General features: G+C 43.5%; 1 protein-coding gene across 1 annotated transcript in view; it reads right to left on the bottom strand.

Annotated features, from left to right (window-relative positions):
- Positions 1-7,460: 7,460 nt before the first annotated feature.
- The window catches only part of TGDS (TDP-glucose 4,6-dehydratase), a 49,610-nt gene continuing 29,263 nt past the window's right edge, over positions 7,461-27,807 (bottom strand). Inside the window, exons 8-12 of the mRNA XM_077297168.1 lie at positions 22,462-22,505; positions 18,954-19,119; positions 17,060-17,118; positions 15,055-15,152; positions 7,461-9,820 (exon numbers count right to left, since the gene is read on the bottom strand). Coding sequence (XP_077153283.1) covers positions 9,744-9,820; positions 15,055-15,152; positions 17,060-17,118; positions 18,954-19,119; positions 22,462-22,505 — 444 coding nt within the window. The 3' untranslated portion in view covers positions 7,461-9,743. The remainder of the gene's footprint in view (positions 9,821-15,054; positions 15,153-17,059; positions 17,119-18,953; positions 19,120-22,461; positions 22,506-27,807) is intronic.

The raw sequence follows: 27,807 nt of genomic DNA, 5'->3' as shown, positions 1-27,807 counted from the left end.
GATGGGGTAATTCGAACACTGCCATATACTGTGCCCCTAGAGGTCTCATTAGGACCTAAATGTTTTGCATCCAGATTTTTGTATGCCAGAGGTGCCCCAACATGTCTGTTAGGCCGGTTTCACACGTCAGTGGCTCCGGTACGTGAGGTGACAGTTTCCTCCCGTACCGGAGACACTGACACACGTAGACCCATAAAAATCAATGCATCTGTTCAGATGTCATTGATTTTGTGCGGACCGTGTGCGGACCGTGTCTCCGTGTGCCAAACACGGAGACATGTCAGTGTTCGTGGGAGCGCACGGATTACACGGACCCAATAGAGTCAATGGGTCCGTGTAAAACACGGACCTCACACGGACATTCTCCGTCTGGGGTCCGTGTGGCGTGCCGGAGACAGCGCTACAGTAAGCGCTGTCCCCCCCACATGGTGCTGAAGCCGCGATTCATATGTTCCCTGTAGCAGCGTTTGCTACAGAGAAAATATGAATGATAGTGTTTAAAATAAAGATCCATGTGTCCGCCGCCCCCCCACCCCCTGTGCGCCCCCCCCCGCTGGTCGGAAAATACTCACCCGGATCCCCCGTCGGCAGTCGCTCCTTCCTGGTCTGGCCGCGGCTTCTCTACTGTATGCGGCCGATTACACTCATGAATATGTGGCTCCACCTCCAATAGGGGCGGAGCCGCCTATTCATGAGTGTAAATGAGCGGCCCCACGTGACCGCATACAGTAAGCCGCGGCCAGACCAGGAAGGAGCGACTGCCGACGGGGGATCCGGGTGAGTATTTTCTGACCAGCGGGGGGGGCGCACAGGGGGTGGGGGGGCGGCGGACACATGGATCTTTATTTTAAACACTATTCTTCATATTTTCCCTGCAGCAAACGTTGCTACAGGGAACATATGAATCGCAGCTTCAGCACCATGCAGAGTGGGTACCACACGCTCCGTGTGGTACCCACTCGCCATACGGGCGGCACACGTGTGCCGCAGGTATGGCCTCCGTGAGTTCCCAGGCACACGGACACGGATAACTCCGGTACCGATTTATTCCGGTACCGGAATTATCTGGACGTGTGGGTCAGCCCTTAGGAACTGATGTCCTAAAGAAATTAGAAGCTAACATCAATTTTAGGGAAGATGGCACAGTTATGCTGACTATCCCTGATGATGCAGAAACATTAGAACAATATGTTAGAATTCAGGCTTTTGAGGATTATACTGAAGAAAAAGAGTACACCACAGATCTAGATCTCTCAATGATCCCAGAAACACTGTGGGCACAGGGTGACACTGATGTGGGATTATTGCATATCTCTCCTGTAAAATTATCTGTGCAACCAGGAACTGTTCTCCCACAGCTCAGACAATACCCTGTGAGTGCCCAGCAGGAACTAGCGATTACAAAACAGATAGAGAAATATAGAGAGAAAGGAGTTTTGGTAGAGATACAATCACCTGCTAACACTCCTCTGTATCCAGTCAAAAAGAGAACTCTTGATAAGAGTTCTAAGCCCAAATATCGTATGGTACATGATCTAAGAGAAATAAACAAAGTTCTAGATCCAATCACCCCAGTTGTACCCAATCCTCATACGTTACTATCACAGATACCAGCCAGTTCTCAAGTGTTTACTGTAATAGATCTTTCAAATGCATTTTTCTCGGTTCCTTTACACCAAGATAGTTGGCATTTGTTTGCATTTACATTTAAGGGCAAACAGTTGGCGTGGACACGCCTTCCACAGGGAATGATACACTCCCCTACTCTTTATTCAAATGCCCTACAAACAGTTCTTCAAAGGTTTGAACCCGAACCACAGGTAGTAATTTTACAGTATGTGGATGACATACTACTTTGCTGCCCAGATCTAGAAACTGCAGAAAGGTCCACTGTGAGTTTACTATGTTTTCTAGAAAAAGAAGGGTGTAAAGTGAATAGACAAAAGCTACAAGTTTGTCAGATCAAAGTGGTCTTTCTAGGTCATTGCATTTCTCAAGGTAAAAAGCATCTTACACCTCAAAGAACTGAAGCAATAAGACAGATGAATGAGCCTAGAAATCATAAACAGCTACGAGCATTTTTAGGAATAGTGTCTCATTGTAGACAATGGATTATACATGCCAGTCAACTAATGCAACCACTGTATGACTGTGTAAAAAGTGAACCTTATTTGTTGACAAAAGAAGGTCAGATTTCGTTCCAACAATTAAAAGATGCCCTTGTTTCAGCTCCAGCGTTAGGGCTACCAGACTACACCAAACCATTTCAGCTTATGGCGGCAGAAGTTGATTCTCATGCTACAGGAGTTCTTACCCAGAAGCATGCAGGGAAACAAAGACCAATTGCATATCTTTCAGCAAGGTTAGATCCCGTAGCTAGAGCAGCGCCAACCTGTGTACGTGTAGTTGTTGCTGTCTCACTATTGTTGGACAAAGCATCAGAAATTGTCCTAGAGTATCCACTCACAGTTCAAACTACGCATGATGTTTATGGGATATTAAACCAGGTCCAACCAAAACACATTTCCATGGCCAGACATTTGCGGCTACAGTGTTCTTTGCTGCTCCCCTCTACTATCACATTTGCAAGGCTTCAGACTCTTAATTTAGCAACACTGCTACCTCTCGAGTCTGAAGGGGGGAATAAGGACACTGATCCACACGCAAATTTTTTCACTACAGACACACATGATTGTACAGAGCTCATTTTACAAGAAACAGCAGGCTTACCCAATGTATCCGAAACACCACTTCAAAATCCAGATTTAGAGCTGTTTATAGACGGTAGTAGGTTTGCAGATGACACAGGTAACTTTCATACAGGGTATGCAGTTGTGTCAGAATCTGAAACTCTCAAAGCAGAACCACTTCCACCGAAACAGTCTGCACAAGAAGCAGAACTAACAGCATTGATTGAAGCGCTAAAAATAGCTGAGAATCAGACAGTTAATATATACACTGATTCTAGGTATGCACATGGTATTGTGTTTGATTTTGGAGTAATCTGGAGAGCTAGAGGTTACATGACAGCATCAGGACAACCTGTAAAACATGCTTCTTTGATCAAACAGATCTTAGAGGCTGCACAAGAAACAAAAGAAGTAGCAGTAATTAAGGTAGCTGCACATGTGAGACTCGACACTAGGGAATCTAGGGGAAATGATAGGGCTGATAAAGCAGCCAAAGCAGCGGCAGTCAAACCCTTACGACAGGTTCATACTGTAAACCTCACAGAAAATACTGAAGATAGACTGAGACAAGCACAGGAAGATGCAGGAGAAGAGGAGAGGGATAGATGGAAAAAGGAAGGGGCAGAAGAACAAGCAGGAATTTGGAAGAAAGATGGACTAATATGTCTACCTAGAGCCTGGTACCCGATTGTAGTTGGTGGACTGCACCACCCTACTCATGTGTCTGCAAATGCAATGACACTACTGGCAAAGCAAGTCTGGTTGGCTCCAGGTTTTGGCAACTATGCAAGAGACTATTGTGCTGCATGCGCTATATGCCTGGCACATAATCCCGGACAGACAACAAAGACCCCTATGAAGCACCACGTCCGACCTCTCTATCCGTTTCAGCGATTACAAATAGACTTTATCCAGCTGCCAAAAAGTAATGGGTATGAGTATGTGTTGGTATGTGTGGACATGTTCTCGGGGTGGCCAGAGGCCTATCCAGTTCGGAAGGCTTCAGCTAAAAACACTGCTGTAAAGCTAGTTGCCGAACTGATACCCCGTTACGGTCTCCCTGAAGTGATCGAGTCAGATAGGGGTACTCATTTCACTGGAGAAATATTTCAAAATGTACTGAAAATGTTGGGTGTTGAAAGTCAGTTACACACTCCGTACCATCCTCAAAGTTCTGGTAAGGTGGAACGCATGAATGGAACTTTAAAATTAAAAATACAGAAAGCCATGGCTGAAACAGGAAAGCCTTGGACAGAATGCCTTCCACTGGCCCTTTACTCAATACGCAATACCCCAAGGGGTAAGACTAAACTGTCTCCATATGAAATTTTGTTTGGTAGGACTGCCAATTTAGGATGTTATTTTCCACAGCAACTTGTGTTAAATATTGAGTCATTGACTTCTTATGTACAAAATCTTCAGAAACAATTAACTAAGGTGCATGCACAAGTTTTTGCTTCCCTTCCAGATCCTGACAACATTGAAGGAAGTCACAAGTTGGAACCAGGTGATCAAGTCTATGTAAAAAGACACATCAGAAAGGCTCTTGAACCAAGATTTGACGGACCCTTCCAAGTCCTGTTGACAACACCTACATCAGTCAAGCTTGAAGGAAAGGCATCATGGATACATTATACTGCCGTATAAAGAAAAAAAGAATGAACAAACTTATTGCAAAACAAAGAAAAGGTTGCGAGAGTTAAACGGAAGAATTAATACTAGATTTGATTCTCTTATTGAATACAAGCATGTACATGTGTAATACCAAAAATAAAGGCTTTGTCTTTGGCCCTGTGGTAATAAAAATAAAAGAATATGTCAAAGGGGGGAATTGTGGAGATCAGACTGAAAGAATCCATTGTGTCTTTCTCCTGAGACATCTGGCTTATATCAGGAAACTTAAGCAAAATTGACATTTCCTTTTATGGACGCATTCCTTCTGTGTTGTAACCTTTTACCTACATACTAGAAGCTGTACCTTATCTCTAGTATAGACTGTTTTTGTAAAAGGATGTGAAATATGAGCGCTTGTACGCATGTCTGTAAAATGTTTAACTTTTTGCTATAAAAAGGAGGGGGTAGAGCCCAGTGAGTCAGACGGGCTCCAGGGCTATCCCTGTCTATGAACACACAACCTTTGTGCTGCGTGTTATTTATTTGGATCCCATCCAGGAAGCCAGGGACGGAGAAGGACTCAACACAGTCAATGTCAACCCTTTAACGAGCCTTGTCACATGACTTAGGATACCAGCCAAACCAGAATTTCAATTTGCAGACACTGTGTTTTGGGGTACTGCCCATCGTCAGTGCAAAGTGGAGATGTGACAAGGCTCGTTAAAGGGTCGACACTGACTGTTAGGATTGCTACTTCCAATAGGTGGCACTAGAGTTCTAGTCCTCTTCCTCTCTGAAGAGACAATTTGCATATTTCCCAGAGGAGCATTGCAGCTTTAATTCTCCTTACCTCGACATGCTTAACATGTCACTCTCCGCAAGGAGAAACGATACTTCTTGGATCCCGGTCAGACGCCTCTCACACAGCCAAACCAGATCTCCACTTTGCACTGACGAGGGGCAGTACCCCAAAACACAATGTCTGCAAATTGAGATTCTGGTTTGGCTCTTATCCTAAGTCGTGTGACAAGGCTCGTTAAAGGGTCGACATTGACTGTTAGGATTGCTACTTCCAATAGGTGGCACTAGAGTTCTAGTCCTCTTCTTCTCTGAAGAGACAATTTGCATTTTTCCCAGAGGAGCATTGCGGCTTTAAATCTCCTCATCTCGACATGCTTAACATGTCACTCTTCACAAGGAGAAACGATACTTCTTGAATCCTGGATCCACAGTTGAAATAATTAGTGGAATTGTGAAGGAAAAATTGAAAGAGAAATCCCTACTTGGGTTAGTGTGAACAGACAAACATTATAATTCCCACATGGGTAGGTGCCTACTATCCTGCCACCACGATTACTTTTTTTTAGCCGGTCTCTTTGCCCAGTAAAGTGCATTCTGCAAATGTGAGCCAGACGTAGTGGGACCTCTGGTGTGGTTTGACTTTTACTTCATTGTCTCTCCTTCATGCAGGCTTTGACATATGTTCTTGATGTTATAATGGTTTGCGGTCACTTCTTTTGTGCTCCGATCAGCTCACATCAGAGACTTGCAGCACTGGTGAGGAGGAGACAGAGTAAGTAATTGCTCCATCTCCTTTATTGCCGGCCTCCGCATATATTGGAGTGCACTGGGATAATATTCGAGTGCAGTCCGATGTTTCACACGCACCCATAGACTTGTATGAGTGCGAGTGAGCAGAGTCTCGCTGCGATAGTTCAATCATGCTGAATAATCACAGATCTGATCTGCCCCAAAGAATATCATTGGGCCGAGGGTTATTTGATAAAACTTCAGCTAACACACGGCCCTACTATACGCTCGTTTGACCCTGGCCTAAACTTTTGACTTTCCTTGTCCCTTCACTCCTCCTTCTCTCTCAATATGCTCCTTCTTTGACGCGCTGTGCAATATTTAGGCCTTTTTGTGTAGTTTTGACATTTTTATTAATTACGGTATGTATTCTCCAGTATGAGGGATGTACTTTGGAAGTTCTGAGTTACCAACCATTTTTTGCTCGTCAATTTGTACAACTTTCCATTATATTTTTCTTGTTTTTGTGTACGTAATAAAATTAGATATTCTTTAATTAGGAATAATCAGTTTTATACATGAATTTTTGGGATTGGTAATGTTATGTTGCATTCTTGACAGGTCTTGGCTTATACCCTTCTTTCTGAATTTACTGTAATTTCTAGATGTTTAATTATTTGCAGGTGATGTATTGGTTATGACGGCTGTTAGATAAATCACCAGACCTCTGTAGGCGACGGAAGCCTCTACCGAACAGGCTGTATTCCCTTCTTTACTGCAGTTCCATAATGATCAGTTTATTAAGTGAGTTCAATGAAGCAAATAGACATTTTCCCATCCTCATAGACGGATACTAACAGGTAGTGATTGTAAAAACAAGCAGTTCTGCAATTTACCGATTAAAATTTGCATGCATGACTGTATGAAAAAAGTTGTCAAAGCCAAATACCAGGAAGAATAAAAAAAAGAGGCAACTTTACTTAAAACAGCTAAAAAAAAGTCAAAAGCAGGTTAAAAACACATGTGAAAGAAAAATGCTCTCAAAAACACATGTAACTGAATGTACCGAATAGGTGTAGAAAACTGCACGAGAAAAGACTCATGGAGGGCACTTCACCTTCAACAATGTCTGTTAGACATCAATCTAAGAGGATTTCCCAGCCGAAACCCTGAAGAACAATGCTGTATTCTAAGGCTAGGTTCCCATTGCGTTAATGGGATAGCGCTAACGGACAGCGTTGCACGGCGAAATTAACGCCGTGCACCGCGTCCGTTAGCGCTCCCATTGCCGGCAATGTTAGAGCGCATTGCTAGCGCGTGTCATTTTCGGCACGCGCTAGCGATGTGCCGGTCTTTTGTAGCGCGCCTCGGACGCTGCTTGCAGCGTCCGCGGCGCGCCAGAGGTCCGTTCCCCGCTCTCGCAGATCAGGGATCTGCGAGAGTGGGGACGTTAACGCGACCCCTGAACGCGGCCCCGAAAAAGACATTGCGTTAGCGCAATCCGCTAGCGCTCGCGCTAAACGGATTGCACTAACGCAATCTGAACGTAGCCTAAGAGTGTAGACTGACTATGGAGGCTCATAATATGGACGAACATTACACCAAAGGGTAAGAAAACAAACAGAATCATGTAAAACATACCATATTTATTACTTACAAAAGGTGGATTTATTCAGCATATAATACAAAATTATTTTACAATTAAAAATCTCATATTGCCTTTTTTTGTTCAGAATGGACCTAGTATAGAGGAAAGTGTCTCCCCTGTGCTACAGTTAGTACACGTAGGTGCAGGTTTTCACTCGCATGTACGGGGCCGGCGCAGGAGCCTCCACTTCCATAAATTGCATACAATAAGGCCAGGTTCAGATGAGGGAATGCAAACTCGTCTGAATTTCTTCCAGAAGATGACAGTTTTTCGTCTGTGTAATCCGTGGGTTCGTTTTTTACATGAACCGTTACATAATCAGAGGTCGAATGCAGTTTCCTATCTTCATAATTGTAAGGGAACTGTGGAAAACACAAGACATACAGATGGCAAGTTTTTTGCACACCCATTAACTTATAATGGGCGAGTCTAATCTGGAATCAAAGTAGTGCATGTTGCGATTTTTTACATGTAGACCATAGGTACATGTGTAAAAACATTAATGTGAACTACCACATTGACTTGCATTGGTCCTTGTGCTGTCCGTATGGTACACAGGACACAGACCATTCGTAAGATCTGAAGATGAAATATAATGAGCACTGTGTGATGTCTGGGACAAAAAAAGCAAAAAAAACTAACAGTCCATTCTATAAACACTGGAAAGATTTGTGCAAATTGTACATTACCCTAAAAAAATTCCCTTCATATAATTCAGAACGTGTAATAACTAAACAATCTAGTTAACTCTCCCACTAGGGTGCAAAGAGGACATGGTCCTAGAGGTCGGTAGAATTATACACACTGTCACAGTCATACCTTCAGACCTAGAAAATCTGACTATACACCTAGAAGCCAGTCACACCAACACACATTTATAAGGTGCATGAGCTCCCCCCGAGGATAATCACGGCTTCAAAGCTTTATTTCAGAAACACAGAGCACATCTAAGTGAATGTTCCTTAAGATCCACTTAGACAGGCCCGTTAACGAGCGCGGATCGACTATATACACATCGATCGGCACTTGTTTATTAGCCCGTTTATGCAGGCCGCTGAATACTGATGAGAGCAGAACACATTATCTTGATATCGCACCACAACCCTGTTTGCATGGGGGCAATGTGCTGCTAATAAAGATTATGGCAGCATGAAAAATCCAATCACAAAACGAACTAGCGTTTTGACATTTCATCCAGAATTTGCGGCTATGTTTGGGCGGGCCAATAAATGGACCATTAAAGGGGTTTTCCCAAGAACAAAGTTAATTTTAATGTTCCTGTATGGTCAGACACAGACATTACACAGGACACAGCAGGGGCACATTTATAAGATTATCTCGGCACAGGGACATTTTTTTAACCCATCCAATTGTGGAAATTATTATTCCAAGATCTGTTAATTAATATGTACTTTGTGGGAAAACTCCTTTAACATGCCTGCTGCCTTGTAGCTGCTCAACGCAAGAAAGACTCGCATGTTGGGCGTTGAGTAGTCTGGTGCACCCTGACCCCTATACACTTCTCTGAAGCATTAGAGGTTACCAATGGCAAAACATTATACCACACAAACGTAAAGGGTTTGTCCCCGCTCAGTAAGTTATCAGCGGGCTACATGGTAGGTAATAACCTGCTGAACACAGGGAGTCTGACTGCTGGTAACCCCACCAATTCTCTGATGAAGGTTCTGAAATGACCTCTTAGAAGAGTGAATGCCGAGCATGTGCCTGATCGCTGCTTTCATTGCCTATGGGGCTGCCACAGATAGCCATTTCATCGCTAACAAGTTATGAACTGGTGGTTGATAGCAGAGTTGGGACCCCTTTAAATTATAATTGCACTTAAGCCTTTGGACATAATAGAGGTTTTGATCAGTGGAGGTGTAGCTCCTCATACCCCCACGGATTTCCAAAGTGTAAGGGTAGGAGTGCTCAGCCAAGCGCTGCTCTCCTTACACACTAAAGGTGAGCTAAGCTGCAAAGTCTATGGAATTATCCTTCGTGTACAAGCAGAGGAGCGTTAGGCTGAGTCTCAGCACCTGGACCCCCATGATCAAAATGTTTTTTTTTGTTTTTTTTTTAAGTTCAGTTATCCTTTAATTGCACAGTAGTCAAACATTCAGATGTAACCGTTCTACAATTCATATTGTAACTTGGAACGTGCCATCACTTCAATTCCATGTATTTCTCGTCATGTCTTCTTCAGAGGTAGAAACTGGAGAACTAAACAGTTTGTGTTCCCCAAATGCTCCACTCATTAATAGCTATGCTTGGCAACCAAATGGCTCTAATGCACTCCCTGCATTCTTCCAGTTGTGGAAATTGGTTTTATACCACTGAACTAAAATGAAAGGGAAAAAAAATAAAAAGTTAACAGATCTGACATTTAATAATTATATACCACACAAAATATTTCTTTTATTAACTTCACCTAGAATAAAATCACAAGCCAGTCTAAATTATTGCTTTCTTACAGTCTATTCAGTTGGGTGAGCGCCAATATGCCCAGCTCCTAACCGCATTGTCACTCGGCCTACAGAAACCCCTGACGGATCACAGCTTCATCAATACTCAGTGATACACCCACAATCCTAGACCATCGCTTCCCTGATAGCAGCCAAAACAATGCAAAGACTTCCTACTTCAACAATGTATAGGATTCGCTGTTCAATCAATGACAATTGTCCCAACAAGTAAACACTTTACATAGTAGGACTCTCGATAGAGTGCCTTCAGGTGTATTAACCATGTTGATCGCAAGATCAGAAGATTGTTGTGTGTAAATGCAATTACGCAATCATCTGGTAAAAGGAGATGCCACAGTAAACCATCATGATTGTAACAGATTTCTACTTTCTTTATGACGGGGATCTACAGTGGATATAAAAAGTCTACACACCTTTGTTCAAATACCAGATTTTTGTCATGTACAAAAAAAACACAGAAAGAAGGAACATTTCAAAACTTTCTCCACCTTTAATGTCCCCTATAATCTGTGCAATTCAATTGAAAATAAACAAATCTTTTCAGGTGGAAAAAAGAAAATTAAACTAAAATTATGTGGTTGCATAATTACGAACAGACTGGATGCCATGAGCATGGTACACCTAGAATTGTCAATCTCTGCTCACTGTTCCCTACAGCAATACTCCAAATCTGTCAGATTGAGAAGCCATCTCTAATGTACAACCTCTTCAGTCACGCACAGATTTTCAGCTGGATTCAGGTCTGGGATCTGGGTGAGCCATTCCAAAACTGGTGAAGCCATTCTTTTGTTGATTTGGAGATACGCTTAGGGTCATTATCTTGTGGAAAGGTGAAATTCCTCTTCAGCTTTTTAGCAGTGGCCTGAAGGTTTTGATACATAAATTACTGATATTTGGAATGGTTTGTAATTCCTTCCACCTTGACTGAAGCCCCAGTTCCAAATAGCGAAAAACAGCCCCAAAGCACAATGCGGCCTCCACCATGATGCACTGTTGGTATGTTGTTCTATTGGTGATGTACAAAGTTGGTTTTGCACTAAACACCCCTTGTGAATTTGTAGCTTGATGAAGGTTTTGTCAAAACATAGTAAGAAAAAAACTTCCATCTTGCCACCATACACCACAGGCCAGACATAGAGAATATAGGAGATTGTTGTCACATGCAGTACACAACCAGTCCCTGCCAGAAATTCCTGCCGCTCCCTCAAAGTTGCTGAAGGCCTCTTGGCAGCTTCCCTATTTGTCTATTCATCAATTTTTGAGGGATTTCCTGTTCTAAGTAATGTCACTGTTGAGTCAAATTTAAGCCACTTCTTGATTATCTTCACAATGTTCTATGGTATATCTATCTAGTACCTTATAAACAATGTTTCCTGTCCCTTGACTGATAACTTTTAATAATCAGATGCTTTTGCTGTGTTGTAATTTGTTTACAGACTATGTTTTTTGTCATAAAATTCAACTAAGAAAATGTCAGAAAAATTACTAGAACAGCCAAACTTTATATGAATCACTGTCAATTATAATTGAAGGTAATGATGGCAGCTGTGTACTCACTACTATTTACCATGAGTTTATATGATTAATTCTTTACACAATCACATCCCCAATTATAAAAGGGTGTTCACACTTATGCAACCACTTTTTTAGTTTTGCTATCCCCCCCCCCCAAATTAATTTCAGCTTGTTTTTCAATGGATTTGTGCAAATTATGGGTGACAAAGGTGGAAAAAGTTCTGAAATCATTCTTCATGGCAGGATTTATTTACATGAAGAAAACTTGGCATTTTAACATTGGTGTATAGTCTTTTTAAATCCATTGGTTGAATAGAGTCATAATGATGAATCAGACGTATAATTGAAGCCTGGAAAGCCACGCTAAAAACTGTTCCAGCCTAAAGCGCTACCACAGCAAAAAAAATAAGCAACTATATGTGAATCATGGCCCAATCTCAAGTGTAATTATGCGTTACAGGTGACACAAGGCTGACCTCCACCTCTTGTACATCGCAGCACATGTCATGCATGTATAGCTAGACAGAGAATGCCCACTCAACAGTGTCAGTCATGTTCTAAACGCATGTGTGTTACACATAATGAAAGAACAAGATGGATGATACGTAACGAGGGGATTTGGCCTGTTCCACAACCAGGGACAGTTGGGCCCAGGCCATATATATAACACATACATTGAAGAAATATGGATGCTAGGGCTAAAGAGTGTGAGGGGGAGCCACAACCTAGGGAAAAAATATTTTTTGGAAGTGGAATCCCATGCTGCCTTTATTCCCCAGACACGTGACGCGGACACTGAGTGCACATGCAGACTAATCATATGGCGACCGCCGTTTCACACTGTTGCTAGCATTTCTTCCTCCAAGAGTATAGAACAGCTTTTCTTTCCATCATTACAAAATTATTTTTTTCTCATTTATTACAATTGCATCTTTTTAAAACAAAGCTGAATATTTTCAACATATCTTGTCATATTTACCAGTATATTCTCCAGCTAGAAGTATTTTATTTACTCGCATGCAGGCAGATCTGTGTTAGGCCACAACATGTGAGTTCAGAAGTAAAAGCACTAGTGTACACATACTGTATTGTATGGTGCTGTTCCCTCTTAGGGCAAATGTCTTTTTTTAGCAAGAAGAGAAGTCTGCAATCCTATGTTCCCATATCCTACTCCGATACATAGCAATACTGCATTATAGTGATGAGATAATGTGCTGGGATAAGGCGTTATCTGAGAATGCTGGTGCTAACCGAGCGACACCGGCGTGCTCGAATAATATGTTCGCGTCCCCACGGCTGCATGTCTCGCGGCTGTTCGACAGCCACAACACATGCAGGGATTGCCTAACAAACAGGCAATACCTGCGTATAGTGCAACTGTCGAACAGCCGCGAGGACTTGCACTTTATTTTTCGTACACGCTGAAGTCACTCAGTTAGCACCCAAGCATGCTCGGATAACACCCTATCCCAGCACACTCGCTCATTGCTACTGCATAACCAAACATTTAGCATCAATTACAGAGGATATCCAGGACTTTAGAAAAAAAAAGGCATGTAGTCGCCATCAGAAGCAACTACCTGGCTGCTGTACCCGGTCAAAAGGGCAGCACTTTCTCTCCCTGTTGACAGGGCGGCACTACTGGTGTCATGCCGATTGACAGCCGGCTTAATTGGGAAGTTAAATGAGTTGCCCAACAGTAAAATATATTCTTTTAAGCATGGACTGAGTAAAAATAATAAACTGAGGCATAGCCCCCTCCAGCGCCCCCAAGGAGATATGCACATATAGACGCAGGCATTGGCGCCTCATCGTTTGCTGGGGTCAGACGTTTAGCTATAAACCACATTTTTATGCATTTCTCACAAACGGTTAGTTACGATTGTGAAGGACTTGGTGCCATCTTTAGAAAAAATATGGATACTATTTTTAAAAAATTTTTTAATCATTTTCTAATTAAGCTTTTGTGTTTGTCAAAAGTAAGAAAAATCGTTATGGCAGTGAAAGGAATATTACATCAGCGTCATTGACAATATCAGCTGCATTTGGTTTGATGGCAAAAGTAATAAAATCTTCAGGAGAAATTAAAACTCCTGTGGTGATAAAAATGAAAGCTACCAGTAAGTCGTTATTGGAAATGTGGTGCTGGGATGAATGCGTCCCAATCCAATAGGCTCCCCCACCCGGGACTCGGGCAGACGAGCCGATTATACAGAAATATGCATGTAACAAGGACCAATGTAATCCTATAGGGTTCTTTTTTACATATACTGGGTGGGGAAAAAAACAGCATGCACTATTCTCTTCTGTATTTCAGATGAGACTCGCTAATTCAAGTCTATGAATGCACAAAAAAAACACGAACTGATCCAATATGGATCATGTGTGTAGCAGCTGATTTTTATGGGTACATTACCAATATTAACATGGGTATTTCATGGTGTACATTTTTAACTGTTGAGAAATACATATGGATGTTATAAATGGACACACTGCATACAGATGGAATATGGATCACAATGTGGTTGTAAATTATCCCAAATACAGATGAAAATTGGGCAATTTTTCCTACGCTCATCTGAAACGTCTAAATCTTACCCCCAGTTAGTAGTCATCAGATGTTCACAATCCAACATCCAGGTTTTCTAGAGGAGTGTGAACAATCCCATATGTTGTTTAGTGAATTCTGAGTTTGGGTTTGGAACAAAGTAGTAACAAAATAAGGCTACTTGCGTCGGTACAGGTCCATCGCTATGCGTCGGGTCGACGTACTGACGCGGTTGTGAAATTTGTGCACGACATGGGCAGCGGATGCAGTTTTTCAATGCATCCGCTGCCCATTCTGAAGTCCGGCGATGAGGGGGCGGAGTTCCGGCCACGCATGCACGGTAGAAAATAGCGGACGCGACGGACAAAAAAACGTTCACTTGAACGTTCTTCCGTGCTGACAGACCGCCAAAACACGACGGATCCGTTGCACGACGGATGCGACGTGTAGCCATCTGTCGCGATCTGTCGCTAATACAAGTCTATGGGCAAAAAACGCATCCTGCGGGCACATTTGCAGGATCCGTTTTTTGCCCAAAATGTCAGATTGCGACGGATTCAAAAAAACGCTAGTGTGAAATTAGCCTAAAGCCCACAATAAAGAAATGTTTCCATCCCCCACAGTGATGACATACCATGCCCTATGACCAGGGCTGTCTGCCCTCTGACAGTCCTACCGATCTTGCGAACAAAGGGGACACATTGCTGCTGTAAAGCTCTGCCCCATTCACTAGTGTCCTCTGCACAGTGGCGCCTTTACAGCCTGGCAAGTGAATGAGGCTGATCAGAAGCATTGCAGGGAGCAATTAGAAGGTGACACAGAACTTTCTACCCTTCATTTTCATTACCTGTAGGATCTGAGAGGTCAAACCGCAGGAATCATAAAGTGATAGCATATCCATGAGACACGCCAAAACTTTACAAGATGAGAAAACTGCTTGAACAACAGAATTATGATAATCAATGGCTGAGATTCAGTGCAATGCAAATTCTGAAACTTTCTCCATGAAGATAGTATACAGCATACTTGTCCTTTCGATGCCTTCTTTCCACTCCACTTTTGGTCTCCATCCCAGAGTATTCATTTTTTCACACTTCATCAAATAACGAAGATCATTGACAGGTCTGTAGAAGAAAAAGGTAAAAACGCCTAAGATCAGGAACATTTGGGTTACAGGGCATGTGTAGACATTTATTTTATATGCTATGCGTACATATTGAAGGGAACTACCAGTGGATTCATGCTGTGCGAACTACTGGCTGCACGATTGCAGACAAGTATGCCTTGCTGTTACACTCTGGTGTTTCACAGAAAATAGAACGTATTAAATATATGATAAACAGAGCTGAGACTATAATTTTGGAGCGCCCTCAGCCGGCTTTTCCCAACGGTGCTCTTGGGGATGTAAACACATGAGAGAAACCTGACGATCACTGGGAGAGGTGCAAGGAGAAGCCAGCTGGGACAGGCTATGGGCGCTCGCCGGACTAATCTGTCTCTTCAAACTGTATTTTCGTTAAACCCTGGAGGGAGCGTGGACAGCATATATCGGCTGATTTTGTTGGCTAGCCATTCAAAAGGCCATTACTGTATGATTGATGGTGTTTGGATCTCAGCACCCTTGAACATTTGTTTGAAGAGGCCGTGGCTACCGCTTCATTATTTCCATTGCTCTGTGTGCCCAGCACATCTTGCCACGCCTCACATAGAAGTGAATGGGACAGTGCCAAAATACCCAGCTCAGCTGCTATTAACAGGATGTGCAGCTACAGGGACCAGTGTAACCTGGTCTGTAAACAGCTGATGCTGAGAGTTGGCCCCCATTAACCCGATCTCGGTAGCTTATCATAAAGATAGGCCATTATACTGGGACCTATCAGCTGTAAACATGAAGTTATGCGACGTATTAATGTCACGTGTATCAGCACAGGAGCCACATCACCTGGTGTGCTCAACACAGTCATTTCCTCCGTCAGCATGTGACTACGGCAGTGAAAGGGGCAGATCGACTGTATTTCAGGATCTAAGCCAGCCAGAATATTTATGTGATATGCAGATATAATTTCCTTCCCTGGATAAAAGGTAGCATTTTTTATGAAAGAAGAATTTCCAAAGTCTCAGGTTACAAGAGTCCTCTCTTATGCCTCCTGGTAGATGGTTTACATGTAAGTAGGTAAAATAGGCAACTCCAAAAGTGGTTACAAAGGGTGTGCGATGGTCTTTCCCACTCAATGCATATAAAAAGCACAAACTATAGTTTGGGTCCACTTAAGACAATTGTAACATGTTTCTTGTACCTCTTTGAGACATGCTATCAATTGAGAAGATTGTGAAGGATCTCAAAGGTCATGTGGGACGCCAATTCATGGCAGCACCAGAGAGACCACTCTCATTGTCCATACGGCCGTAAAGAATCCAATGTTTATTTTACGTAAAATTTCAATTAAATGGATAAGCCGAACAATCCGGCTACAACGATTTGAATATCATCCTCTTACGAGTAGATCAGATTGCATTCCCATGTCCGTGTACGGACGCACTTCTCTTGATCTGATCTCATCAGCATCATAATATAGGAGACTCTAGAGCTCAGGTCTGGAAACCAGCAGCAGATACGGACCGTGAAACATGGACAAGTGAATGCAGCCTCTTTCTGTTCGGGGTTGTTCCCTGTAACCTCTAGTAGAAGAAGTCCTACATTATATATGGAATACTCTGCTGCTGGATTTCATCTGTCTATGCCGGTGACCAGCCTCATCTCCAGGCTTTCTGTGCACGTATGAACTCTTCAGGCTCTCCATGTTACCATGTGGATGGACCTCGTACTCCAGCTCCATCCCATTCAATAGGCAAAGCTAGCCAAGAAAGGGCTGAATGTGGTGCGGTCATGTCCTGCAGGGAAGGGTCCCTGCTCAGTGCTGACAATTGGGGGCACAATCACATGTTGGATTAAACGTAACTATTAGTAGAAGACGATGGACTGTTATATTTTATGTGCAGGTACAGAGATGGTAAATGTGCATGATATTACCTGTCATTAACATAATCCATCCAAAGTTCCGTTTCGGTGTCGGAGGATGTATTTTGGATCTTAAAAACAGAAAAGTACAACAGAAACGGTTTTGAAGAAATTTTCTTCCATTACAGAGAACATACCAAAGTAGTCACACATCTGCAAAGTAGCGTAGTCATGGGAAGTGGACACCTGTCTAATGCCGTTCCATCCATAACCATAGACTATTTTATTATGAACAGCTTGGCAGTAATAGGCAATGTTTGCACGGAGACCAAAGAGGTGGAAATGAAAATCTCAACATTCTTTAATAAAGAAGCTATATGGTAGTCTGAAACTGCTTAAAGGGAATCTGTCAGTAGGTTTTTTTCTACCTCATCTAAGAGCAGCCTGATGCAGGCAAAGAGAAGCTGAATCCAGCAATGTATCACTTAGATTACTAGGAGCAGCCATTCTGATGGAATCAGAGTGTTTAGATTTAGCAGAACAGCAGAGCTGAGAAAGCAAACCCCGCCCACACCAGGCTCTGTGTATACAATGGCTATAGACAGTGAGCTGCTTATCACAGAAGGGGGTGGAGTCAGCCTACAAGGCTTGCTGCTCTAGTCCAGCAAAGATAAGCTCCTGATGCTAAAACAATTATTACCTGTAAAGAACAGCAGGAGCTTGATAAGAGCGGCATTGCTGAAATCTGTGTTTTAACCCCTACAGCATGCTGTCTTCCGGTTACATAGCAAAAACCTGCTGACAGATTCCTTTTAATGCGCTTCAATTTACTGCAAGCAAAAAAACAAAAGGCATTTCTAATGAGTGTCTGTGCCCACGGCCATATTACCGCACTGAGCAGGAACTATACATTTAGCACCAAGAATGGGATAGAATAATCTTTGGAATGAAGCTTTCCTGATCTCACAAGAGAAGATCTGAAATCTTACCACTAAATCTATAGCTCATGCCTAAACCCATCACAGCACCTCTTTGCCTACTAACCACTGAAAATACTACATGGATAAAGACTATTTTGGATCCAACCCGGTGTCTGTTGCCTGCTATATATATTGGTAAGCGCTGCTCTTTATGCCCAATGGGCCTTTGTTGTGATCTTTCACTTGTTTGACTGGCACAGATACTATATTGAGAAGCTCTCTGCCCAGATATTTATTGATTGAGCCGGCCACTCACACCGGGGGTCCTTCCTTATTCTATCCTTGCGCACCTTATTGATTTTGTACTTTTCTATTTTATGGTATTATGAATAAAATGTAATCTTTTATACCTATATACTCCTTTATTCTCTTTCTTTGGCATATGATATGGATTTGGTGTTTCCCCTTGTTTTTGGGTTCTGCTGCACTACTTAGTGCTACTTTTCCTATTGACCAATATGTTACCTGGTATTGTTGTCATGGATAAAGACAAACATTGAATAAAAAGCACCGCTGTATGGCAAGAGCTTGTTTCTCACATTACGTTTTTGCTTTATTCTTTGAGTGTTTTTCATACAGAAAAAAAAACTACACTTTACAGTTGCAGCTAAATAAATGAGATTTCTAAATGTTCATTCAGTGCATTGTTTCCTCTGATTTTGAAAAAAGGAGCGCTTTTTTTTTTTCTTTCTTTTTTTGACACCACATCAATTAATTCAGCCTTTAGCTGAGCTATTTTCTCATTCAAATGAGTGAGTCAAAAAAGCATCAAAAAAGTCTGTAATGTAAGTAGTGTTTTTTTTTTGTCCACACTGTGATTTCCATGCAGAAAAAATAAATGGCGGCAAAAAAAATAAAATAAATCACTGTGCGAACATACCCAAAAACTGCACTTTTGCTAAACAATGGCTGCGCCACGTGGCCTTATCCTTAAAGGGGTTTCACAGTTAAGACTGAACTCTGGCATTACTACTACTACAACTCACCATTTGGATTAGTTCTTTAGCAAGCTGGGTGACAGATATTTCAAAGGTGGCACCAATATTATAGACCTCTCCAACCTTTCCCAACTTTAGAATGGTCAATATGGCGTCCACTGCATCCGTGGCATATAAAAAACTACGAGTTTGCCTGCCGGAACCATGAATACAGCTTTAAAGCAGAAGAAAAAAAAAATTGTCAAATATTTTCAGCCATTATAAATAAACGCACAACTAAAAATATCAACACAGACAGTAAGGCTACTTTCACACTAGCGTCGGGAACAACCCGTCGCTGTGCGTCGGGCCGAGGTTCCCGACGCTAGCGTGGTCTCCGCCGCACAACAGGGGCAGCGGATGCATTTTTCCCACGCATCCGCTGCCCCATTGTGAGGTGCGGGGAAGTGCGGGGAGGTGGGGGCGGAGTTCCGGCCGCGCATGCGCGGTCGGAAAAAGCGGACCGTCGGGAGCAAAAAACGTTACATGTAACGTTTTTTTCTCCCGACGGTCCGCTACCACACGCCCAAGCGTCACAAAACGGACGCGACGTTTGGCAATGCGTCGCAAATGCGTCGCTAATGTTAGTCTATGACGAAAAAACGTATCCAGCAAGAACTTTTGCTGGATGCGTATTTTCGGCAAAACGACGCATTTGCGACGTACTGCAGTTAACGCTAGTGTGAAAGTAGCCTAAGGCTATGTGCACACGTTGTGGATTAGGCTTAGGAATTTCTGGTGCGGATTCTGTCTCTCCTGGCAGAAAACGCACCTGCGGTTTTTTGTGCGGTTCCGCAGCGTTTTCTTGTGCGTTTTTGCTGCGGTTTTCTTGCGGATTTGCTGCGGTTTTTACCCCTGCGGTTTTCTATAATGGAGTGGGTACAAAAACGCTGCAGATTCACAAAAAAGAAGTGACATGCTATTTCTTTTAAACTGCAGCGTTTCCGCATCGGATTTTCCGCAAAGTGTGCACAGCATTTTTTTTTCTCATTGATTTACATTGTACTGTAAATCAATTGCGGATCTGCAGCGTTTCTGCACCTCAAAAAACGCTGCGGATCCGCAGAGAATCCGCAACGTGTGCACATACCCTAAGATATCTAGACTGTGGTATAAACATGGCCGAGTGCCATCTAATGCTATGTCGGACAGCACTCGGCCCAAGGTTACACTATGGGGCAGTGCAGAGCTGTGGTTATTTGCTCATGTCAATTCGGCAAGAGAAAACAATGGCAACAAGCTGCGAATGACTGATATTCGGATCACACACACCTATACAAGTCTATGGGTGCATGTGAAACATCGGACTGCACTCGGATGTCATCAGATGTACGCTCACAATAGACAATAGAGAAGATGGAGAAATTAAGTTCTCCATCTTCTCCGCACCTGTGTTGTGATTCTCTCATGCAAGAGAATCGGATCACACACAGATGACACTCGGCTCAAACGCTGACAGAATTTGATCAGAGTGTCATTAGCATAGTCGGGCCGATTCTCTGAGAGAATATACGGCAGTGTGCCCTTAGGCCGAGTTCACATGTCCAGTAATCAACCATTTGAAAAGGATCCAGTAAAAATAACAAATGGATCAGTTTCACCCTGATGAAAACCCGATACACTTAAAACTGTATCCAGTTACGGTGACTTCCAATTATATCAAAGGGCTGCTGTCCAGGGATGGGACAAAAGTCTGTCTATGTGACTGCAGACTACCGAATTGTGACAGTGTGAAGTGAGAACACTCACAATTCCCCATACAAGCGGTCACATACCAACTAGATGTGATCAGCTTCTCTAAACTCATTTCTATTGAGACAAGCGGAGCAAAGCTAGTTGGCATGTGACTGCAAATTTGAAAATTGTATCCATGTGTTCATGTGACCGCCGCTCTCATCGGGGAATCACGATTCGGTAGTTTGCCGTCACATAAGGTACCTTCACACGAAACGACTTTGTAACGATATCGCTAGCGATCCGTGACGTTGCAGCGTCCTGGCTAGCGATATCGTTTAGTTTGACACGCAGCAGCGATCAGGATCCTGCTGTGATGTCGCTGAATAAAGTCCAGAACTTTATTTGGTCGTCCGATCGCCGTGTATCGTTGTGTTTGAAAGCAAAAGCAACGATACCAGCGATGTTTTACACTGGTAACCAGGGTAAACATCGGGTTACCAAGCGCAGGGCCGCGCTTAGTAACCCGATGTTTACCCTGGTTACCAGCGTAAAAGTAAAAAAAAACAAACAGTACATGCTCACCTGCGCATCCCCCAGCGTCTGCTTCCTGACACTGACTGAGCGCCGGCCCTAAAGTGAAAGTGAAAGCACAGCGGTGACGTCACCGCTGTGCTGTTAGGGCCGGAGCTCAGTCAGTGTCAGGATGCAGACGCTGGGGGACGCGCAGGTGAGTATGTACTGTTTGTTTTTTTTACTTTTACGCTGGTAACCAGGGTAAACATCGGGTTACTAAGCGCGGCCCTGCGCTTAGCAACCCGATGTTTACCCTGGTTACCCGGGGACCTCGGCATCGTTGGTCGCTGGAGAGTGGTCTGTGTGACAGCTCTCCAGCGATCAAACAGCGACGCTGCAGTGATCAGCATCGTTGTCGCTATCGCTGCAGCGCCGCTTCGTGTGAAGGTAGTTCCAGAGTGACTGCAGACGTTAATCCAAACAGGGACAACCCCTTTAACAAAACATTCTAGCTGAAATAATTTTGTTCAGGAAAACAAATAAGTTGCCCAGACAAAATAGGTCAGTCAGCTATAATGTAGGGCTTACTCCAGAAAACCAGAATACCTGATGGGATTGGGAGCACTTTCAGAGTGTTTTCCAGATAGTTCACACAATGGTTAAAGTTTGTTTTCTCTGGCAATCCAAAGGGCACTTACCCTGCACCATTATCGTGTGCATTTCTAAAACCGCTTGCTTCATAATAATCGTGCAGTGTGAACAGGCTCGGCAGGTGAAATGGTATTTAGGTTTCCCCAAAAGATCACCGGCAGCGCATCCTCTTGTGTAATCAGGACCTGTGTTACCGAGACCAACTGCAGCTTATGCACAGCGACTATCTATACCGGATTCATCACGTAGCACACATCCGAGTGCAGTCAGCCTGGTAGACAGGTTATTACACTAACGCTATCCAGCAGTTAGGGGGCTCAGCAGCAGGTCGTTAGTGTCGCCAGTCAGGGTAACGCACCTTAAGTATATATACCGCAACAATGCTGTTTGCACTCGTGTTTTACCATGCTACCCAGCACTGTAATAGCTTTAATGACCATGAAACTCATTACAGACCCCAGGGTGGTCTGTCACCAGATTCTACCATATGACTGCATTACAGTGGCTGTCGGACCCCAAATGTGTGTGACTGCAGACCTATGAATCCCCCCAGCACATACGCTGTGCGCTGCGGGAATTCATCGGCATCTGAGCCGGACAACCCCTTTAATAAATATCACCACTGATTCACGTGGTTTCTGTATTTCGCACATCGGCATTTACTGGAATAACTCACCATTTTCTGTTGTGCTGTAATAATGAAATAAACTTGGGTATAACCTGAAAGCAAAAAAACTAATTATTATAATGCAGGGTGTAAAGATGAAGCATATTAATAGGAAAAAAATATCAGAAAGAAATGTGTCTGCTCCATGTGCCACTTTCTGAGAACCATTGTGCCTCACACAATAAACCACCGGCAGTGACCTGTAGCAGCAGGATAACCAGCACTGCCTCACTCCGAAAAGTGTCCAGGAATCAATGAAAGAAACTCGTCAAAAAGTCCAAGGTTCTATCGTGCCATCCAGACTCTCTAAAGTACATCCGAACAAACATATGCCAGATGTGCTGAAAAAACCTTTATGGGGATTTAAATGGGTTGGCCACTACTCAGCCAACCCCTTCTCAATCCGGATGTTTGCCCCCAGTAAAATAACAACACTTATACTCCCCGCCAGGTTGAGAAGGGGGATGTCCTAGTAGTGGAAAAACCCTTTAGAGAAGCTGCTGGTAATGTCAGAATGCAAATTGCATCTTCAGAGAAAAAGAGGACTTAAACTCTATAGCGCCACCTGTTGGAAGTAGCGATCCTACAAGTCACAATCAACCCTCTAACGAGTCGTGCAATAGGACTGAGGATAAAAGCCAAATCAGTATCTCAATTCGCAGACACGGTGTTTCGGGGTGTCAGATGCACCAGGACACCTATAGAAGTATTCTGGAGGCCATGCCTTGCTGGATCAGAGCATTGCTGGCAGAAAGAGAAGGAGCCAAACAATAATAGACGGGGGGTTTTAATGCTATGGTTGATGCTTGTATACCTTACAGTCTGTATCAACCCATATGACAACCCATACTAGCACCAGTCCTCCTGGTATAGAACGCTGCCATTTATTCCACGCAGTAGGATAGAAGCTCAGAAGCATACCCCATCAATTAGACGCTTACAAGCCCACTGAGTACATAAACACACAGAGGTGTCATTTTAGCGGGTTATTTCAGGCCCCGTGCAGATTTACGCAGTAATGGTAAACCTAACGCAGAAAAGTGCAATTAAGATCACATAATGGCTTTCTTTCATACTGCTTTACTTAAGAATCAACATGGTGTGCAGGCAATAAAACCAGAATTACAGAACAAGAAAACAGATGTTAACCGTGCTTTCTGCAATTAATGCTTCTACAATGTCATTTATTGCTGCATTTACAATCACACTGGAGCAGAAAACACAAACCTTCTGAATGAATTACTAGTAGGAGAAAGATGGATGAAGACTACAGTAAAGCTCTGCAGTCCTGCAAGAACTAAACGTCAGCTCTCCAGTGCTGTAGTCCTCCTAGAAATGTATCATCCCCCTCTACACCAGTTTTCTGCCATCAAAATATGGACACCCAAAAACCATGTCTCCACAAGGCGAATGTCAGGGGAAAAAGGATTAAGCCTCCTGGATTTCAACATAGTCTGACAATGGCCTATTCTGCTCTCCCCATGGAAAACACATGTACGCTTGGCTAAATGGGGGGAAAAAACCTGAATGGATAGTTTTAGGGAATCATCTGTGAGCTAAAAAAATAAAGGGGACACTGAAACAACACAATGTAACTCCAAGTCAATCACACTTCTGTGAAATCAACCTGTCCAATTATGAAGCAACAACGCCTGCGAATCAATTTCTCCTGCTGTTGTTCAAAAGGAACAGACAACAGGTAGAAATGATAGACAATTAGCAAGACAACCCCTATAAAGAAGTGGTTCTGCAGGGGATTACCACAGACCCTTTCTCTGTTCTCATCCTTTTGGCTGTTTGATCACTTTTGTATCTTGTCATTGCTCTCACCTCTAGAGCTACAGTAGTAACCCATAAAAGTTGCTCAGGTAGTGCAGCTCATCCAGGATGGCACACCAATGTGAGCTGTGGTAAGAAGGGTAGCTGTGTTTCAGCACAGTGTCAAGAGAATGGAGCAGATACCAGGAGACGTGGAGGGGGCCATAGGAGGTCAACAACCCAGCAGCAGGACCGCTACCTCTTCCTTATTTCAAGGAGGAACAGTGCCAGAGCCCTGCAAATGACCTCTAGCAGGCCACTAACATCCATGTGTCTGCTCAAACTTTCAGAGACAGACTCCACGAGGGTGGTACGAGGTCCAGACGTTCACAAGTGGGTGTTGAGCTTACAGCCCAACACCATACAGAGCGATTGGCATTTGCCAGAGAGCATCAAGTTTGGCAGATTCAACATTGGCGCCCTGTACTCTTCACGGATGAGAGCAGGTTCACACTGAGCACATGTGACAGAGTATGGAGAAACCGTGGAGAAAGTTCTGCTGCCTGCAACATCATCCTGCATGACTGGTTTGGCAGAGGGTCAGTAATGGTGTGGGGTGGCATTTCTTTGGAAGACCGCACAGCCCTTTATGTGCTAGCCTGAGGTAGCCCGACGTAGCCCGACGGTCATTAGGTACCGGGTTGAGATCCTCAGATCCATTGTGAGACCATATGCTGGTGCGGTTGGCCCTGGGTATTTCCTGATGCGTCACAATGTTAGGCCTCATGTGGCTGGAGTGTGTCAGCAGTTTCTGCATGATGAATGCATTGATGCTATGGACTGACCCACCCGTTCCCCAGACCTGAGTGCAATCGAGCACATCATGTCTCGTTCCATCCACCAATGCCACATTGCGCCACAGACTGTCCAGGAGTTGGCTGATACTTTAACCCTTCATGACCTGAGCTTTTTTCGGTTTTGTTTTTTTCATTTTTTGCTCCCCTCCTTCCCAGAGCCATAACTTTCTTATTTTTCCATCAATATGGCCATGTGGGGGCTTATTTTTTTAAGGGACGAGTTGTACTTTTGAGGGACACCATTGGTTTTACCATGTCGTGTAAAAGAAAACTGGAAAAAATTCCAAGTGCGATGAAATTGCAAAAAAGTGCAATTCCACTTTTTTTTTTTTGTTTGGCTGTTTTGCTAGGTTCACTAAATGCTAAAACTGACCTGCCATTATGATTCTCCAGGTCATTATGAGTTCATAGACACCAAACATGTCCAGGTTCTTTTTTAACTAAGTGGTGAAAAAAAATTCCAACGTTTGCTAAAAAAAAAAAAATTGCACCATTTTCCGATACCCGTAGCGTCTCCATTTTTCGTGATCTCGGGTTGGGTGAGGGATTGTTTTTTTGTGTGTTGAGCTGACATTTTTAATGATACCATTTTGGTTCTTTTGATCGTCCGTTATTGCATTATAATGCAATGTCGCGGCGACCAAGAAAACGGTAATTAGTTCTTACCGGTAATTGTATTTCCAGGAATCCACCTGACAGCACCATTGGAGGAAAAAGGAATAACCTGATTGCGAAACTGCGTAGCGATAAAAAAAAAAAAAAGTCAAAATGCCAGAATTACGTTTTCCAGTCCACCACCTGACAGCACCATTGGAGGACGTCCTTCTTATCCGTAGTGGGACAGGAACCACAAGTTAAAAGGACCCTCCCCACTCCACCCATCAGTGATTTTCTAAGTACCACATCTGGATGGATGCAAAAAAGAGAGTTTATTTACAATTACACACCAATGTTACATCACATTAGTCAGTAGTAAAAGTTTGCAGTGGGAGGGAACTAGTAGTGCTGTCAGGTGGATTCCTGGAAATACAATTACCGGTAAGAACTAATTACCGTTTTCCAGTCCACCACCTGACAGCACCATTGGTGAATACCAAAGGATGTTAACTAGGGTGGGACTACTGCATGTAAGACTTTCCTACCAAAGGCTAATTGGTCTGATACGACATCTATTTTATAGTGTCTAGCAAAGGTAGAAAGACTAGTCCAAGTCGCCGCCCTACAGATTTGCTCAGCTGAGGCTCCCCCCTTCTCTGCCCATGATGTAGAGATAGCTCGTGTTGAGTGGGCCCTAAGAGTATCCGGGGGATCTTTCCCTTGGTTTGTATATGCTAGGCTAATCATGTTTTTAATCCACCTAGCAATGGTTGATTTTGCTGCCTTGCAACCCCTATTTGGACCACCGTATTGAATAAATAAGTTAGTGTCCCGTCTCCAGCTTTCTGTCGCCCCCAGGTATTTTAGAACAGTTTCCCTAACGTCAAGGTTATGGTAGACCCCTTCTTTTGCGTTTTTAGGGTGTTGGCAGAAAGAAGGAAGGATTATTTCCTGATTTATATTGGTAGATGATACTACTTTGGGGAGGAAAGCTGGGTTATGTTTGAAGACTATTCTGTCGTCAAAGATTTGAAGATATGGGTTCTGGATAGAAAGAGCCTGCATCTCCCCTAGCCTTTTAGCCGATGTGATGGCAATTAGGAAGGCGGTTTTAAAGGAGAGATTGGCTATGTCCATATCTTCTGACAGTAAGTAAGGGGTTTTACACAAAGTGTTAAGGACCAGGTTTAGGTCCCAAGGAGGAGTTGATTTCCTCACAAGTGGCCTCATTCTCTGTGTGGCCCTGGAAAATCTTGCTATCCAGGGATGGGAGGCTAGTGATGTATCAAAAAATACACTAAGTGCTGCAATCTGTACTTTTAGAGTACTAGGCCGAAGGCCCTTGTCAAATCCGAGTTGCAGGAAATCGAGGATCTTGGGGATATCTGGTTTTGAAGTATCCACATGACCTTCTCCCAGAAAGGAACAATACCGCTTCCAGATCTTGTTGTAAATCGCCGAAGTCACCGGCTTTCTGCTTGCCTGGAGAGTGGTAATGACCTCTTCTGACAGGCCTCTGGATCTTAAGGTTTGCCGTTCAGGATCCAAGCAGATAGGTGCAGAGAGTCTGGATTCTTGTGGAACACCGGACCCTGAAGCAGAAGGTCCTGCCTGTTCGGTAGAAAGACTGGTTCTTCTGTTGACATCCTGGACAGTAGAGAAAACCAGCTTCTTTTTGGCCAGAAGGGAACCACCAGGATTACAGTTGCTCTCTCGTCTCGTATCTTCCTGAGTGTCTTCAATATCAGAGGAAGAGGCGGAAAGGCGTACAGGAGGCCTTCTCCCCAATACTGAGACAAGGCGTCTACTGCTGTGGCTCCATCTAGAGGATTCAGAGAAAAAAATGCTCTGACCTTTGCGTTTGACCTGGCGGCAAAGAGGTCCACCTGAGGTGTGCCCCATTTCTGGCATAGACAGCTGAATACTTCCGGGTTCAGTTCCCACTCTCCGGGATGTACCGACTTTCGGCTCAAGAAATCTGCTAGTTGATTCTTGGTACCTTCCAGGTGAACTGCCGAGATGGATTTGACAGATCTTTCTGCCCACCTGAAAATCTGGTCTGCTAAGTGTTGCAGTGGTGGATGTCTCGGACCTCCCTGGTGTCTCAGAAATGCCACTGCTGTGACATTGTCGGACAGTATTC

Source organism: Ranitomeya variabilis, chromosome 3 (assembly GCF_051348905.1).
Source record: "Ranitomeya variabilis isolate aRanVar5 chromosome 3, aRanVar5.hap1, whole genome shotgun sequence".
Lineage (NCBI taxonomy): Eukaryota > Metazoa > Chordata > Amphibia > Anura > Dendrobatidae > Ranitomeya > Ranitomeya variabilis.
This window is presented reverse-complemented; position numbering and strand designations above follow the sequence as displayed.